Below are 17,881 nucleotides of genomic sequence, written 5' to 3' on the forward strand. Positions count from 1 at the left end.
GACAGGGTTTTAAATCAGACTGTAGACTTATCGCCTTCTTATGAAGCACCATAAGTAAAAGGAAAACGATCGGACTAGGCCTGCACAAGGGCCGACTTCCTGCCTGTGGCCTCCTACTCCTCAAAGACTAGGCGGGATCGGGGGCATCGCTGCGCCGGCCCGGCCCGCAGGATATCTCCATCCGCTGCGTCTGTTTGTGCACTGCCCAGAACAGGAAAACTCGCTTTCCTGCTTTCTCAATACCCACGGGCAAGCCCTGCGAGGGAAACCATCCCCGCCCCCAATCCACCCAAGGCAAGGCAGAGGCAATGAAACAAAAGCTGAGCCGTCTCTCCCCAAAAATTCCACCAGCAGGCGGCCGAGGACAACGCCCCTTCCTTCAGTGGAAAAGAGCAAGAATTCTGCAGCTGCCTGCCCGGATCCAGGACCCGCCCTCGGGCTCAGTGACACCCCTTTCCTAAGACCAGTGAGAAGAGGGGGAGGAGGCTGCGGGAGGTCCAGGAAATCCACCCCTGAGGCGTCATCCTTCAGGTTAGAAGAATGTTCCAGAAGGGCTCCGGAAGGAACGGGAAGAATCCTCCTGGAGGCTGGTGCAAGAGGCCTGGGCAGCATCAAGGCCGGAAAGAACAGGGACAAATAAAAGCAGGGAGCGGCTGCGGGCACCCCACAGTGGGATACCCATTCATGCCCAGTGAGCCAAAGTGACCCTACATTAGCCCCAGACTCTGGGGCATCCCTCCCCAGTCTAGAACCCCTCTCGACAGGCCAGATACACAGTACACACTCCGTGCAGGCCTGCACCCCTGGCCCAGGTCCCCAGACTCCAACTCAGGTGCTAAGATGAGCACCACCTACCCCAACTCTGTGCACCCCGTGTTTCTGCTGCCCATACCAGCCACAGGAACGAAAACATCCCCAGCTCCCGGCCCCACAGACCTACAAGGGGGCTTCTCAGAGGACTGGTGGGGAGGGCCCACCCCTCCCCGCCTCCAGGGGCACATCCTCTCCTGAAATCCAGATCAATGACTAACTCAACACGGAATAAATGCCATAAAGAACGAAGAAACACAAACTACCAGTCCAAGTGTTTACTTGATCCCATTGACTTAAAGTTACCCCGTCAAACTGTTCAAGGTTTCTAAACTGTTAAAGGTAACTGATCACGGGTGCGTGATGTTGGGTAGCTTACAAGAAAGGGGGTTCTTCGCGCCCTCACAGCGACATGGGGGTGAGTTACCCGGACAGAGGTCGTAGTTACACTCTCCAGAGGGGGAGACGGATGGCCCAGGCAGGGAGTGGCACCACAGCACAAGAGAGACATGAAAAAATTATGATGATGACAACGTCACATTGACAAACAACCGGATAATAATAACCGTGTTTGGATGCCAGAGGAAGAGAGATTTCAAGTAGGGGAGATGGACGGTCAGAGGAAGGGAGGAAATGCAAGAAAGGAAACCCCAGGGGGCTTTTCCAGGGCAGCCCCTGACCCAGGGCTGACGGCCAGGTCGCTGCAGAGGGGAAGGCAGCTCACCTCCCAAATCCCGCTGACTCCCTCTTCTCTAAGACAAGCAAACTACAGACTCCTGCAGGATCGGGTGAGGAGACACACCGCATGTTATTTATATAACTGTCTCTACATACATAATTGCTTATGAACCCACCTTTTTTGTGTGTGTGTGGGACCCTCGCCGGTGGCCAGGGATCGAACTGGCGCTGTAGAGGCTGCGGGCAGCCTCACAGCCCAGCGCTCAACCGCTGCGCCACCAGGGGAGGCCCTGAACCCACCATTTTTAAAGGTCTCTAACTGTTCCCTTGAGAGGGGGGAGGGGAAAGGTGGCTCCAGAGAAGAGATACACGGTCCCAATGTCAGCCCTGGGGACACGCGGCGCAGCTGCGGGTCCACCTCCAGGTTGAGGGCACAGTGGCCAGGACCTCAGTGTCTTAAAAAAGACTAGCCGGGTGGTTTTGCAAGCTCTACCCTAAACACTTTCTCCAAATGGAAGGCCCCTGGCTGCTCTCCGCATTCCCTCCCTGGTGGTGGTGGATAATGAGAGATGAGATGCTCATCTGTCTGCAATGGTTTATCTGAAAGCAAGAGACCAGATACATTTACACTCCCCGCCAGGCCTGGTGTTCTCAGATGTCAGCCTCACCACCTCCCTGGTGAAATCGAAGGCTCCATCTTCCAATCTCACCGAGCCGGGGAGCACCCAGCTCACCCTGCTAAGGGCAAAGGGAGGATTATTGGTAAATATTTACCGAATAAATCGCCTATTCAATAGGCTCAAATGCCCATCACCTTTCTCCCAACATCGTACTTGCACATAATCTCTTCACTTGATGTCCTGCACATTCTCACCTGAATGACAGCAAAGTCTCCTGAGTGACAGCTAAGCCCCAGTTCTGTCCCCACCACCTCCCGGCATCACGTTCTCTTAACAGTCACCACATTCCCACCCTGGCAACTTCCAGCTCAAAGCCCTGTGGCAAAGAATGAACTCAACACCCACCACCTGGATGCTGTCCACCTCCCCCAAATCAGGGGGTCTAAATCTGTGTACCCCAACTCCACACGTCACCAGACGCAACTACTCCCTGGTCCCCAGATTACCCCACAACTTCTTTCCTCACACGGGTCCCTCTAGCTAGAACACCCGCCATCTCTCAAGTCTGCACACATCATCTCCTTCATTAATTTTTTCCTGATTCCCCAATCAGAACTACTATCTCCCCTAAGGACCCTTGAGCGCTTTACTTACAACTCCCCCCATGCACCCATCTATGTAAATGTGCATCAAGCCTTTCGTCTGCCAGCAAGGTAAGGCAGGTCTGTCCTACTCCTCCTGGTTCTCCAAAGCACCTAACTCAGAGCTTGACACGCAACAGGGACCCAACAGATGTATTAAATAATTTGATGCGTGTGGAATTAAAAATCTACCTACACTGAATCCTCCACAGCATGGCTCTGCCACCCACCTCAGAGAGAAAACACCTATTTGTAATTAGGGTTACTGCCTCTGACCTCGTCATTATCCCTAAACAATACAGTGTTTATACTGTACAAGTATAACTACAAGCAGTTGAAAGGTAAGTGGTACAGTGTAAACGCTGCAATAGTCGTTAGTTACACTGTATGAGGACAGAGTCAGGAGCCCTAACTACAGGCTCTCTCTTTTCTCTCTGTGGTGGATGGCAGAGCCATGGCAGTGTGTAAGGACTATTACACATTTACACATACAGTTTACACTGTATCCACTACAAGTAGTTTAAAGGTAATTGAGGAAAAAATAATAATAAAGGTAATTGAGGGCCTCCCTGATGGCACAAGGGGTTGAGACGCAACCTATGATGCTAACCCCGGCCACTGCAGCACAAGTACAATGCCCCGCCAGGGAGCTACCCATGTGGTGCAGCCGATCTCTCCTGTCTCACCTGTTGCTCCCCTCAGCAGTGTATTTCAGTCAATCTGCCTGTTCTGTTCCCCACTCTGTCTCTGGTGAATCCTCTCACCCCCCCGCACCTCTGGCCTGTGCCCCAGTTCTTATATGCATAAATAAATAAATCTTAAAAAATAAACGTAATTGAAAGTATACACAGAGGATATGCACAGTTACCTCAAGATGTTTTATTTGCACTTAAAAAGTGGTACTTTCTTCTCACAGCAACAACCAGTAGTGCCTTATTAGCTATGTTGTCATTAGCCTAGCTGAAATCAGCAGCTGTCACCTTTCTGGTAAAGCCCCTGTAGCTAAAATTCAGTATCTTTTACTCTAACTTTTTTTTTTAAATTTTATAGAGGCATGTTTCATTCATTTATTTGCTTGTCTGTTTTGTTTTTGTTTTTTTGTTTATACATGCACTGGGCACAGCCAGAAGCGCGGGAGGGTGAGAGAATTCACCAGAGCCAGAGCGGGGAACAGAAGAGGCAGAAGGACCGAAGGACACTGCTGAGGGGAGCAGCGGGCGGCAGGAGAGGTCTGCGCGCCATGTGGGACCCTCCTCCGGTGGCCGGGGAGCAGCCGGGGATCGAACCGGCGCCGCAGAGGCCGCGGGCAGCCTCGCAACCCAGCACTCAACCGCTGCGCCACCGGGAAGGCCCGTCTTTTACTCTAACTTTTTTTTTTTTTAATTTTCTAGAGGCATGTCTTATTTATTTATTTATTATTTGTTTGTTTGTTTGGTTTATACATGCACTGGGTACAGTCAGAAGCCCGGGAGGGTGAGACAATTCACCAGAGCCAGAGCAGGGAGCAGAGCAGGCAGAAGGACCGAAGTACACTGCTGAGGGGAGCAGCGGGCGGCCGGAGAGGTCTGGCGCCATGTGGGACCCTCCTCTGGTGGCCGGGGAGCAGCCGGGGATCGAACCGGCGCCGCAGAGGCCGCGGGCAGCTTCGCAACCCAGCGCTCAACCGCTGCGCCACCGGGGAGGCCCTTTTACTCTAACTTTTAATGCAGAATCAGTGACATGCAGATCAGCACCTGGTGGAGCAGAGAGCCATTGACAATTTTGCCAAAAAACAAAAAACCCTGAATTTTCTTTTCATGCACAGTTCTCGTGATCAATTCAGATTATTTTTGATCTGGAGCACTGCAAAAATTAGTCTCATTTTTAGTTCTGAAGAAAGCAGAGGTTTTATAGCCCTTGCACCCTTGGCTAAACTGATATTCCACTAACTAAAATAATATACTACTGTATTAGTTAACATAGGTTGTCATGTTAATGTGATACTATAGGTTTAATACAGCTTCTGGGACCAATTAAGGATCAAGATCAACATCCCGACATAATGGGGGAGGGGTGGGTCATAGTATAGTTACCGAGAGAAATACATCTTTTAAAAAATATTCTGTCTGCTCTCCCTAGTTACATGTGCTTCACTAAAACTCTTAGTTTTAGGATTCTTTAGGATGTTAATTTACATTATCATAAAAGTACCCCCCCCAGCCATCTTTAACCACCCCCCCCCACACTGGTCTTTAACCATGGACATGAGAGCCCTCTATCCTCACCCAGGATCTTCAGAAGAGAAACATCCCAGCACAGCTCCTACAAGGACAGGCACACCAGCTGCACGTTTCCTGGATCCTCAATGAGAAGAGATGTGGAGGACCCACATGGTTCTACTTCCCAGAAGGCTGACCTCATTCCTAAGAGCTCCATCTGCACTAGCCATGACCTTCCTTTTTTCCAATTTGGGCTTATTTCCCAGTGGAGGATTTCAAGACACCAAGACTCCACATTTCAGAGATGGAAGTCAGCACTCTTCCTGACAATTTCCAACAACAGAAGTCATCCAAAAGACACCTGTCACTCTCTCACCTTCTGGAGAATTTGATTCTGAAGCTATTCTGAAACCTCCTTCCTCAAATGGGGCTCCCATATCAACCAAAGGAGCCATCCTCACCACCCCATCTCCAGATCCCATAATCTTCAACCTCCTCCCCTCCAACTTTGCAGCTCCAGACCAGGATGTGTACCATATAAAAACCACCACGTGCTACTAGTCCACCGCCTCTAGGGCTCCCTCCCATACCTGCGGGTGCTTGCTGGGTCTACCCACTGTGTCAGCTCCTCCAGCGGGGGCTAATACTATGTCAGGAACCTGTGCCTCTCGTGGCTTACATTAATTCGTTTTTCACAAAATCAGCTCCAAAAGAGTTAAGCACCCAGATTCTTATTTCAAAGAAAAGCAATATAACAGTAATTATATCTGCTCTTCTAGAAAAAATAAACGTTCTCTGCCGAGGTTTCTTTAAAAGAATAAAGAAAAGTTAAATAGTTTAAAGAACACATTAAAAGCCGGAGAAGAAAAAAGTTTACCTAAGAGATAAGCTATCCTGCAAATTCTAGTTAGTATAATAGTTTATACATGAATCTAATATACTATAAATATTATGGCACCCCTGGTATCACCATAGCAACTCTGCTTTCTACTTAAGAAAACAGCAATATGTTAGAATGACAGATTAAATAAGTTCTCTAAACAATCTCAGCAATGCAACTCTTTCTGTGTAGTACAATTTGAACCAAACTGCCATTTATAGCTGAATATTTACTTTAGCCCAAACAGAGCAGCCTGAAAGGTAAAATGACCTAGATTAACAGCTTATTCTGCATTAAAGAATTTTAGGTTAATAGGTCAGGGAAGGCTTTTTCTCGAGCCTAAAATAACTATTTTAACCAAAGTATACATAAAATCATGATCCTCTCTCCTTTAAATATTATTTTACTACCAAAGTCATTCTACAATAAGTTAATATTAAGATATTTTTGGTTTAATTTTATAATTCTTGCTTTTCTATTTCTTTCTTTCTTCTTTTCTAATGCCCCTTAAACGAAATGGAGAAGTAAATTTCAAATACAAACTGGCCTAGGACTAATGAAATATACAAACTGGAGACGATCCACAGAGCAAGTACGTACTTCGTATACTGATTACCCTCTGATTACTATGGTCTGTAAAGATACTTGATGAAACATAAGTGTAAACAAAGTAAATTCAATTACTCCCTGGGTTCAGTGAAAAACACTCTGGACCAGGAGGCAGTAAACTAGATTCTGTTCTGGCCTCACACAAACACTGTCATCATCTGTAAGCTCAGGAGGCTGCACCAGATGATCTCTGCACAGATGATCACGTCACAAGTTTCTATCAACCCGAAGAATTCATGGTACTTTCCAGAAAGATATCTAATGAGTCAAATGAACCATTTAAAGCATTCCAAGAAACTCATATTTTAAAATTATACTTTGCAATGCTTTGTTGCTTCTAGATAATCCCTGCCATCATGTTAGGAAAAAATTAAATATTAGCCAGGTGACCTTAAGTGAGTCCCTTGATTTCTCTGGTCTGCAGTTTTCTCAATGAAAAATCAGAAATTGTCCCTGTATGTCTGATCAGATTTTCCAGGGGTTTAGGCAAGATGGTTTTTTGAAAGAACGATTTAAAATTGCCAAATGTGAGGCTTTATTCTTTCACATGGCTCTCTTTCCACTAATGCAGGGCTCTTGGCTTGTAGACATTATTTTTGCTACCAAAATCCATGTTTATACCCTACATCAGGAACAAGCTTTATAGTAAAATGATGCTAAGATGCAATGGTGCTAAGATGTTAGAGTGTCATTTTCAAAGAGGATTAATGAACGAGTGTCCTACATGCAGCACAAAAATTGGGTTTTATTTTCTTGATAGATTTCTTGATAGAACAATTAGAAAAAGGACAAATCATCCGCATTTGATATTTCCTTTCAACCTTTTTTATACAGTGGTCATTCCTTACACAGTTGTGATCATGTATATTTCTGTACACTGCTGCTTTTTTACCAAATATTACAAATTTCCCATAAGTGGCACCATTAAGGTCCTTTAGGTCCCCTAGTAAATATCAAAAGCTTGCACTCACTGGGCGCTACCATGTGCCAGTCATGCCGTAAGTGCTGCATTTGTATCTGCTCATTTACTCCTCACCAAGTTCCATGGGGTAAGCGCTATTAGGATATCCATTTAGGGTGAAGAGACTCTCAGAAGAGTTGGTTTTAGAACCTCCTAGATCCTATTCTTCTGTACTATATTCCACTGTCCCCCCAGCATGAACAAGCCCCCCATCAATAGAAACTTGGCTATACCACCCATTCTAGAATTGAAAGACTAAACATCTAATATTTAACTTTTTCTCAAAAGGGAATGGTTTATTATAACATCTGTGAATTCATAAAACTTTTGCATGAACAAAGTCCTGCTTCTGCTTGCTTTGAAAAGTGAATCATTTCATACATTGTTTATAACCTGTTAAGCTCAGGTGTCAAAACACCTTTCCTTAGACCATCACTACATCCACATGGCAGAACACATAGTCTCTATTAGGACAAAAATGTATGAAAATAGAGCAGGTGAGCCTAGGCACAAAATCTAAGTACGACCATCAGAAGTTGAGGGTAAACTTCACGTGGTAACAGCGCCCCTGGGTACTTCCTGCCCATCTGCTTTCAGATTCACTTTCAGGTTAACATTCAACAGACGTTAATCTATAGATAACAAATGTAATAAATAAATGGGCATGTCTCTAACACCTGCGCAGACCCAGCCAGCCCTCCAAAGTGGACACCACCCCTACCCTGCCCAGTATTCTTAAGTACCTTTATTCCTGATCACTTCAAAGAAAGTGGGGTACCGATTCAAACAAACCACTTGGCACTGAGGGGTTCTGATCAGAGATTAAGTCTCCTGCACTCTCCATTCACTGATAAGCAGTCAAGGGGTCCGTGAAAGCAAAAGTGCCAAAATGTGAGGAAAACAGACACAACCGTCCAACTTTCCACTAGACACGGCCGATGGCCGGGGTGAACAAGAGCTCTTCCAGCGGCCTTTAGTTCTCACGGTTTTGTTTTCAGGTAAACGAGCTGCTACGTACCTCACATGAGTTACGTGATGTATTCTTACACAGACGGGGGGGAAGCAGAGGCACTCACCGAGGAAGTGACTCTTACATGTGTCAAAAGGCGTGGCTGCTTCCAAATCATGCCCAAAGACCACACAGATCTGACAGGCTGACAACCTGACCAGCTTTTTCTAAACTCAGTGCCAGCCCCAAAGCGCCACGCCCCTGTGTGCAGGAGCACAACGCAGCTGGTAGCAATGAGAAGCTACCCAGAGGGAGGGAGGCTAAAATCAAGTAAACAGAAGTGGGCGCACGGAAAAGAAATGAGGGGGAAAGAGAATCAAAAATGAGGAAAAACAGACGTGTCTAGTGGAAAGTCCTTAAAATTCATTCATTCATCCAAACCACATGAACGGAGCCCCAGCTATGCACCAGGCACTGAGGAAAGCATGGTTAAAAAAAAAAACAAGTGCAGTAAGAAAAACGTATTAAACAAATGCACACAAATAGTCATGTAAATTGTGCTGAGTGGTGCGCAGGAAATGAACCCATGGGGCCTGCAGCAGTTGGGGTGAGTGGGCACCACCTGGGAGGCAAGCGAGTCCCTAAGACCAAGGGGAGCAGCCTGGCGGACGAGGAGAGGGTAAAGAGGTGACTGTTCTCCCAGGAAGAAGAGAGAGGTGCTGCCAAGGTGGGGCAGGAGAGCGCCTGGCAGGAGGATGTGAGCGTGGAGGGCGGTGCCTGGTTAAAAGAGCATTCAAGGCCCAAAGGACAGCGCTTCTAGTGCAGTTGTGGGGGAGGGGGCACTGATGTGTTAAGGTTGCAGAATTGAAGCCTTAAGGATGGAGTAAGAACGCCAGCAAAGAACAGAAAGGAGGGATCAGGAGGGAGGGGAAAGTGGGTGTCGCCCCCAAAGATTTCAGCTCTCCTTACAAGCACACAGACAGGGCCCGCCCTGCCTGCCTGCCTGCCTGCCTGCCTGCCTGCCTGCCTGCCTGCCTGCCCGCCCGCCCGCCTGCCCTTGGAGCTAGGTGTACTCCTGCCTCTTGTTTTTTTGTCCATGGGGGCTGGATGGAAGCTAAAGAACTGTGAGTGAGTCCCTCCCCCCTCATCCAGGACCCATCACATTCACAACCGTGTCCCAGCAAACCAGGTCCCCGGGCAGCATGGAACTGAGCTCCCAACTGCCTGCCCGCAACAGTGAGGCAGCACAGGGGAGAAATACCTCTTTCTGCTTTAAGCCACTGAGATTTGGGAGTCAGCAGTCCACATTGACTGATGCAGAAACAGAACACACCGGCTGCAGTGATGACTGGATGAGGAAGGCAAAGGAGATGAACAGACAGGAAGAATTAGAGGTTTTAAAATTGGTGCCCAAGATATGCTTCCCCTTGCTAGAGTGAACAAGAAGGCAATGAACAGCTGGTTGCATGTGAAAAGCGACAATTTGTTTCATAGTTTGCTGAGCAGAGACTGGTAGGACAGTCAAGCACAAACGTCAGACAGGTCAGCCAAACCAGGTGTGTGTGGGGGAAGAGCATTAGGACTGAGACAGACATGGCGCTCCCTTCATAGAAGTTCATCCCAGATGAACTTCTGGGAGCCAGAGGCAGATAAGGGACCCTCAAGAAATGTCTGGGTGGTGAATGGAGCAAGACAGGGGAGATGACAAAGGCAGAGGCACCGGGAGGAGGGAGGAGACCCACAGAAGGGAAGGCAGGTACCAAATGCTGCAGATGACTTGTTGACAGGTGAGGACTGCGAGGCCATCACACAGAGGACAGAAGCCAGCGGCAGGGCTCGCCCCATGCCACACAGTGGCTGGTTGCAAGGAAGTAAGTGAACCCAGGGGTCTGGCCCCCAGCCAGGAACTCAAGCACAGACTCCTGCCCTCCAACACCATCATGGAAGAGCTTCCTCAGGTCAAGATTCCATGAAAACAAAATTCAGTGGGGTTATAAACTGTCCTCGCTCTTAATTTATATAGAATCCTGTGAAGATCTCTAGATAGTTTGCAGTTGGTCAGAATTTTACATTTTCTGCCCTGAACACTCAATATGGTGGCTTCAGACACTGGACTTTATGCACATTTCAGGTGAGTGCTCAGCAGAAATCCCATTTCTTAGAGGGCAAAGAAAGAGAGCACACTAAGGTTCTTGAAAAATACAGCCCAAGACGTGTATGTAAGTCCAAAAAGGTTACACCATCATGTCATAGAACTTCAGGAGACACAATGTCATAAAAGGCCATGTGAAGGGCACCCCAGCAGCTGAGCGCAGGCACCCAGCCTTGTACACACCTGTTCCAGCTCTGCAAATTTATCCAGCAAAAATGGCCTCTTATCTAAATTAATGGTTCCTTCATTACTAGCAAGGCTGAGCTTTTTTCCCACCATTTTTTGGCTAACTCTCTTCCTTTCTTTGAGGAACTACCTATAAAGGTCCTTTCCGATTTTTCTGCTGGAATTTTTTTAAGATTTTTTTATGCATACAAGAACTCGGGCACAGGCCATAGGTGCGGGGGGTGAGAGGATTCACCATAGACAGAGTGGGGAGCAACACAGGCAGACTGACTGAAATACACTGCTGAGGGGAGCAGCGGGAAGACAGGAGAGGTCTGCTGCGCCATGTGGGTCGGCTCTCTGGCTGGGGATCGAACTCATGCTATAGAGGCTACAGATGGCTTGATAGTGCTGACACTTAATCCCTTTGTGCCACCAGGGAGGCCCCTCTACTGGAATTTTTTTAATTGATTTATAAGAACTTCAATACTTTAAAAGCTTATCGCAGTGTTGGAGACAGAGACACATAGAGGACACATAGAGGACACAAAGAGAACACAGACGACACAGAGAGAACATAGAGGTGCTGGTGACATAGAGGAGACATTGAGTGGTCACATGGGAGGCAGGAGAGGATGAGGACACGTGGTCTGAGGCCAAGCGTGCAGGTCCAGACCCAGGCCTTCCACTGACAGATGTGTGACCTGGCGTGGCTTCGTGTCCAGTGTGGAAAAGTCCTAACACATGTCCGGGGACACAGCCAGCGCTGAGAAAAGCTGGCTCCAGGTACATTTAGTTAAGATATTCAACCTTCCCCTTTATTAACATAATAAGAGGTTACATGGAAAGCACTTACTATTAAGTACTTTACAACACTATTTAATCTTTATTTTTAAACCTAAGATAATAATACCTAACAATCCCAATAGTCAGAGGAACAAATTGAGACTTTGGGGAAACCATTTGCTCCAAATCCTCAGTGCCTCAGTGGCCCTCCCAAGCCCAGGTCAAACTGGTTTTCTCCTTTAGTTTCATGCTTTCAAAAAGCTTCTCCTCCCTTACTTGATTATTCACCTGTGATCTATGCTTTTTTTTTATTTTGTATGTCACTCTTATATTTCGTTACAATTTAGGTGATACAAACTGAGGTGAGAGAATGACGATCCCCCACTGTTTTTTACCAGCACCATTTACTACCTGGGATACCCACCACACTGGATGCTACTCACTCACCTGCTCCCCCAAATGCTTACACACAGGAAGGTCTGTTTCTGGGTTTTCTCTTCCAGGCCACAGACTTCTCCTGACATCAGGCCTGCATGACACAAAACTGGCACCTTATTTACCCCCAAGAGTACACGTACAGGAAGCTCTTTCTAAGAAGCAGCTGTTCATGAGCTGGTTGGAAGCTCTTTTCCCAAATAGGTTTCCAAAAGACAAGAAAAAATCTATTTTATGATGTGTTCTCAGCCAATCATTTAAATTGTTCCCAAATTTAGCAACTGGATTTCTCAAAACTTCTCCTCCTAAAACGTGCCCCTTTGCCCACGCTGCTCTGCAGCTGCTTGGCCCACCCAGGCATTCCAAGCGATGTGCTCAATCTCTCGTGCTTTTCTGGAAAAATCGCTTATCTCTGCATCTTCCAGGTCCAATGCAATGCCTCATACCACTTTTCTCAAGTACACCAGTTCCTGTTAGTTCATCTTCATCAAGCCTCTGAACTCAGCATTTGACCCCTTAAAGATGTTTCTCTTGGGCCTCCCTGGTGGCACAAGGGGTTGAGCACTGCACTATGAAGCAGTCCAAAGCCTCTGCGGCAAGAGTTCGATCCCTGGCTGGCCAGGGAGCAGCCCGCATGGCGCAGCAGACCTCTCCTGTCTCGCCCGCTGCTCCCCTCAGCAGTGTATTTCAGTCAGTCTGCCTGTTCTGTTCCCCGCTCCATCTCTGGTGGATCCTCTCACCCTCCCACCCCGCCCCGCATCTCTGGCCTGTTCCCCAACTCTTGTATGCATAAATAAATAAATCTTTAAAAAAAAAAAAAGATGTTTCTCTTAAGGTTACGTAGACACATGTTCATTTTGGACCATGTGCCAGAAACTTATGCATTGGTTGCAAAACACAATGCCACTTCAATTTAAAAAAAAAAAAAACTAACAAATAAATGTGTTCCTTTGTACAGTTATGCATCTTGTTGTACACGACTAGCCGGTCCACTGTTCAGCACACACGCCCCTTGGGCAAGGCCTGCTCTGCCGTGACAAAATGTAAAGATTTCACATTTCCCTCCCTCCCGTCCTGTTCAAATTCAAGGTATTACTAATAGCCTCCTGTCTCCTGATACTCAAATGGACTTGAAACCAAAGAACTCGGACCTGAACCTACAGCGGATTATCTAGTTGTGGACAGGCCTCCACCCCGCTTCCTGTTCTTCGGGCCACTTCTGTTTGTGAGGACTCCGCCATCGGGTGGAGAGAGACAGTGAGGGCAAGCTCAGGCTAGTTTGGTTGCTGATTTTCTAACGTATCTGATTTGAAATTACAGCCAAAATGAGGTTTTACGTTTCCCGGGGATTTCAAAGGACACCACCCCTGGGGACTGGCATCCCCTCTTGGTGGGGCCGGAACTGGGAGTATGAGGAAGGCACTAGAGGCAAGTACTCGGGAGGACTGCATCCCACCCCTTCTGTCCCTCCTCCTCCAGCAACACAAACCATAGCAGTTTCATTTCATGCCTATTGCTAGGTCTCCAAGGAGAGTGCAAGGGGGCGGGGCCAGGGGCTTGACCTCCAAGTAGAGTTTAAGGCTGAACACACTGAGAGAAGATCAAGAAGGAAGGCGGCAGCCAGAAGACGGGCGTCACCCCTCAAAGGCACAGTACAGCCAGCAAACCCACGGGAGGGCCCCTGACAGGGTTCGCACAAATGGCCCGGGGAAAAGGTACGTTCAGCCCCTGTGGCACACTCTCAGATCTAGGCCATGGCGGTGCTACCTCTCCGACATCCCAGTGACCCAAAGTAAAATTCCTTCCGAAGCCCCCAAAGCAAACACAACTCAACCCTGCTCGAGGAACGAGTTCGCGTTTTCCTTCTGCAAGGCGTGTATTTAGCCCTCCCGACTAACCTAAATCACGAAAAGTTGTACCTGCTGTTGTGAGGGTTATTTTCTTCTCACCATAAATTACTTTTCCTTCACTAAGGAGCATGACTGGTAACACCTCCACACTCTTATCACAGCAGTTTAGGATCAGGGAAGGTGAGCAACAGCCCACGGAGACTTAAGTAGAGGCTAGAACAACTGAGGCAGGCACAAGTGGCTTCACCTAGTTGCTCATTTAACCCCCCCAATGATGCTATCAGGTAATTCTGAATATTATCTCCTCTCTGCAAGTGAGAGCACGAGGCACAGCGAAGTTAAGTCACTTGTCCAAGACTGCACAGCTGGCAGAGGGCAGTGCTGGGGTCACAGCCCAGGTGTTCTGACTGCAGTGAACTCAGAACTCCTAAACCTCTAGGATTAACACCTGGGACCTCTGACCCCAGAGGCTTAGTTAGGGAAATCTCCATTAATGGGGGCGGTACCCTGTTCCCCCACACACTTAATGAGGGGGCGGAGCTGAGAGGCCTGGTGAAGCTTCTGATATATACAGGGAACTCAGGAAGTACCTAGGGGAGAGCTCCTGCTTCTGCACCTGGACTAGAACTCTGGTACTGCTGGGAAGGAGACACAGAAGGAGATGCGTGGAGAGACCTGTAGAGAAACTTGAAAGACTTGTGGGTGAGACACATGGAAGGGTAACACTGGCAGCCCTTAATTTGATTTTGTGCCTTTTCATCCCAGACTTGCGTGGTTCTTCTTGCCCCGCTTCCTAGGGTTCGCCACCAGAAGGTGCCTTAGATGCTTGGCAAAGCAGCCATGCTTTGGCAGATCCAGTTGACTGGGCATTTGCCCTCGAGGGGGTGGGTAATGTGGGGTGTTTTAATGGGAAACTAATTCTATCACTGTTCTTTCACACTAGATGTCTGCCCTGCCTTTATATGCATGGATAGCTGGACCCCTTTAGAGAATGCAAGTTTGGGGGCTCCAGGGGGCCCCTCAGTCATGCACTAACAGTTTCTCTCCATCATGAATAATTCTAAGGTTCAGGAAAGAGCAAACCACATTTGAAAAGGCCCACAAACCTTATCTGGATCCTAATGAGGGCAAACTACCAATCAAACATGGTTTTTCCCAAGTTTCCCCAAAATGGGAATTCTGAATATTATATCAATACATTATCAAGAAGTTTATCATAACAGCATTATGGTTAGCTAAGAAAATATCCTTGTTAAAAAAAAATAATAGTACAAGTACAGGAGTTGACATGATGGGAGGCCTAAAACTCAATCACACAAAAAAAGGAAAAAGGAGACAGTGGAAGGAACTTTGGCAAAATCCTGACAATGACTGAATCTGGATAAAGGCTTAGACGGGTTCATTTTACTACTCTACACTTTTGTATGCTTATTTTCAAGCTCTTCAAACAAATTAATACTAAATCACTTTTAAAGGCCGGCAAACCCAAGCCTATGAAAAATGGAGCTAATGAACAATGAAAAACATATGAGCATCCCTTGCTTTTACACTTCACCATTTGTTTGTTTCATGGCGGCCTTTATTGCCCACTGGACTATTTGATTGTGTTTTTTCTGATCTCGGTAGTGGCCACTCATCAATACTCAAAGCGTGGGAAGAGCTAGTTAAGTCCATACCCTGTTCGTTCTTCCTTGTAATCTATCTGCAGACTTGCTTTTGCACTCAGCTAGTGAAGCACACACGATGCTGGAGGTACTGGATTAGCACCAGCCTGCGCATCAGAGCAGTGAGATGCTGCCAGGCAAGCTGGGTCACCTCCTGCAAGGATCAGGGGAACCTTCCTAGGAGTAGAAGTAAACTGAACCAGAACCTATAGGGCAGATGCACCTGCTGTGGCTTCCTGGCAGACTGTGGGGAGCAGCAAGAGGAAGCAGGCGGTGGCCGAGTACCTGGCAAGAGGGGAGGAGGGTGAGTTGACAGGTAATTTTTAGCATCTGTGAGCTGTCCCAAATTTCTCCTCTTGCACTGCAATTCATTTCCCATGCAGCCCCGGAGCCTCTCACACTCCCAAGTGGGTCCACCTGCTTTCCGCTTTCATCAGACAACTGAAAAGAGACACCAGCCAGGCGCCCGGCTGTTCATGCTTAAAGGTGTCCAGGGAATCCAGAGGGACTGTGAAAAGTATCATGACACAAGACAGCAGAACTACACCACAGTCAGGCCATCCTCGGCCAGGAAGGCCAGCTACTCGAGGTCTGTTGTGATCAGTGGGGTTGCCTATGTAGGTATGTCTGTGCTCAACCTAGTGGCTATGACACCAGGGCCTCCGCTTCAGTCTGCCCACCAGTATTCTCGAAAAGATGGCACCGTCATGTTTTATTTACTCTTCTTTGGCCTTAAATCCCTGATCTGGACAGCAGCCCTGGTGAACAGAAAAGATGCCACAGATGTTGCAGGCTTAATCCTTGACGCACACACAAGTTAAAGGTCAAGAAGGTGCACGAGTCCTCGTAGGCCAGGGCAAGGGAAGTTCGTTTGGGTTTTGGACCAGATGGTCAGGTTCCTGTGTGCTCCCAATTCCTAGCCTACTCCTTACCATTAGCCAATCAACTTCAGCAAAAGAGAAAAAAAATCCTTGCTGATTACAGATCGACTGATGGAGTTGGGGAACCTGGAATGAGCTGGCAGAGCTGGCAACTAGGAGAAGAGTCACACTGTGCAAGCTGGGTATGGAAATCAGCAAAGCTTCACTTGCAGTCTTCACAAACGTCATCCGTGTATCCCTGTGACTGCTCAGGAAAAAGATGCCCCATCTACCACCAAAAAGATGCCCCAGCGCCAGGGGGATGGCCCTCCCCCAACAGTGCCCCCACCCCTCATCACAACGCCACAAAGCTGGGGAAACCACTTCCAAAGCGGATCCTATTGCATGGTCCCAAATGTCACCCACCCCCAAAAAAGCCCCGTGTAATAGAAACAAAAGCCAGCGAGGAGGCACGGAGCAGCTAAAAGTTTCCAGCTGCGCGCAGAGCACCCTACAGCTCCCGCCACGTTCCTCTCCCGCACGACCCAGAGGCTGCGCTTCCAAACACCGCGGCACCAGCGCGGGCAGCGGAAAAGTTGATTTAAAACTCCATCCGCCTCCCACCCGAGGGCCTGTGCTCTAAAGGTGTTCTTCCCTGACCAGCGTCCTCTCGGGCTGCTCCTGCACTTCCAGCCCGCACACTTCATGGTAATTTGCAGCAGTGCAGAATTACCAAGGGCGCCCGTCAGGCCCCGTAACCTTCCATAAGAGGCCAAAGCTCTGGGTGCCAGCTCCGCGGTGAGGGTGGAAGACCGGGCCGAAGCCCCTGGCTTCGGGGGCTCAGCCCACCTGAGGGATCCGCTGGGTCACTTCCACCCCGCGTTCCGGGCTGCAAGAGGAGGCCCTCGCCGCCACTGCCCCGCGCCCTTCCCGGCCACAGGTGCCAAGCCCCTCCAGAATTCTGGGGGGGAAAGAGTTATTTCCCAGGGGGCAGAGAGGTAACCCGGGAAGGAGGCGCAGAGGGCGCGGAGGGAGGTGGCCATCCAGCTCCGAGGGCATTTCCCGGGAGAGAAGGGGCGGCCGTGAGGAGAGGGTCCCCGCGCGCCCGCAGGGTGGGGTCCGGGAGTTGCTGCCCCTCCGGGACCTGCCCTCCTCCCCTCGGCCAGCCCCGCCGCTCCAGGCCGCAGGCCCCGGCGACTTGGGGCGCCCGAGGCAGCCGCCCGCGCCCGCACTCACCAGCAGCACCGAGCCGCGCACCACCTCGGACACGCTCTGCCGCAGCTCGGCCGCCGTGCCCGGCTTGCTCAGCGCCCGCGTGAACTTGCGAGTCTCCGCCGCGGCGGGGGGCAGCGGCGTCTGCGACATCCCCGCGCCGCGCGCTTCCGCGCTCCGGCCGGGCCGCGCCGCCGCCAGGTGCGCCCTGGGCGCCCGCGCGCCCCCGGCGCCCCGCGCGCCCCGCGAGCCCCGCGCCCCGCTCCCCGCGCGCCCGGGCGCGCCCGCCGCGCCTGTCACGCCCCGAGGCGCCCCCGGAGGCGTCCGCTGCCCCCCGCGCTCGCAGCCGCGCCCGGGCTCGCTGGCGGCGGCCGTGCGTGTGGCGGCGGCCGCGGCTCCCCCATGCCAGCA

At 49.4% G+C, this 17,881-nt stretch overlaps 1 protein-coding gene across 2 annotated transcripts in view; it reads right to left on the reverse strand.

Moving 5' to 3' along the window:
- Window positions 1–17,623, reverse strand: part of DOCK9 (dedicator of cytokinesis 9) — a gene marked incomplete at both ends in the record, with an annotated part of 234,149 nt that extends 216,526 nt beyond the window's left edge. For both annotated transcript variants that reach the window (XM_084234772.1, XM_084234762.1), the window contains one exon: window positions 17,495–17,623. In XM_084234772.1, coding sequence (XP_084090898.1) covers window positions 17,495–17,623 — 129 coding nt within the window. The remainder of the gene's footprint in view (window positions 1–17,494) is intronic.
- Between the last annotated feature and the right edge of the window lie 258 nt (window positions 17,624–17,881).

Source organism: Talpa europaea, assembly GCF_964194135.1.
Source record: "Talpa europaea genome assembly, chromosome: 6".
Classification (NCBI taxonomy): domain Eukaryota; kingdom Metazoa; phylum Chordata; class Mammalia; order Eulipotyphla; family Talpidae; genus Talpa; species Talpa europaea.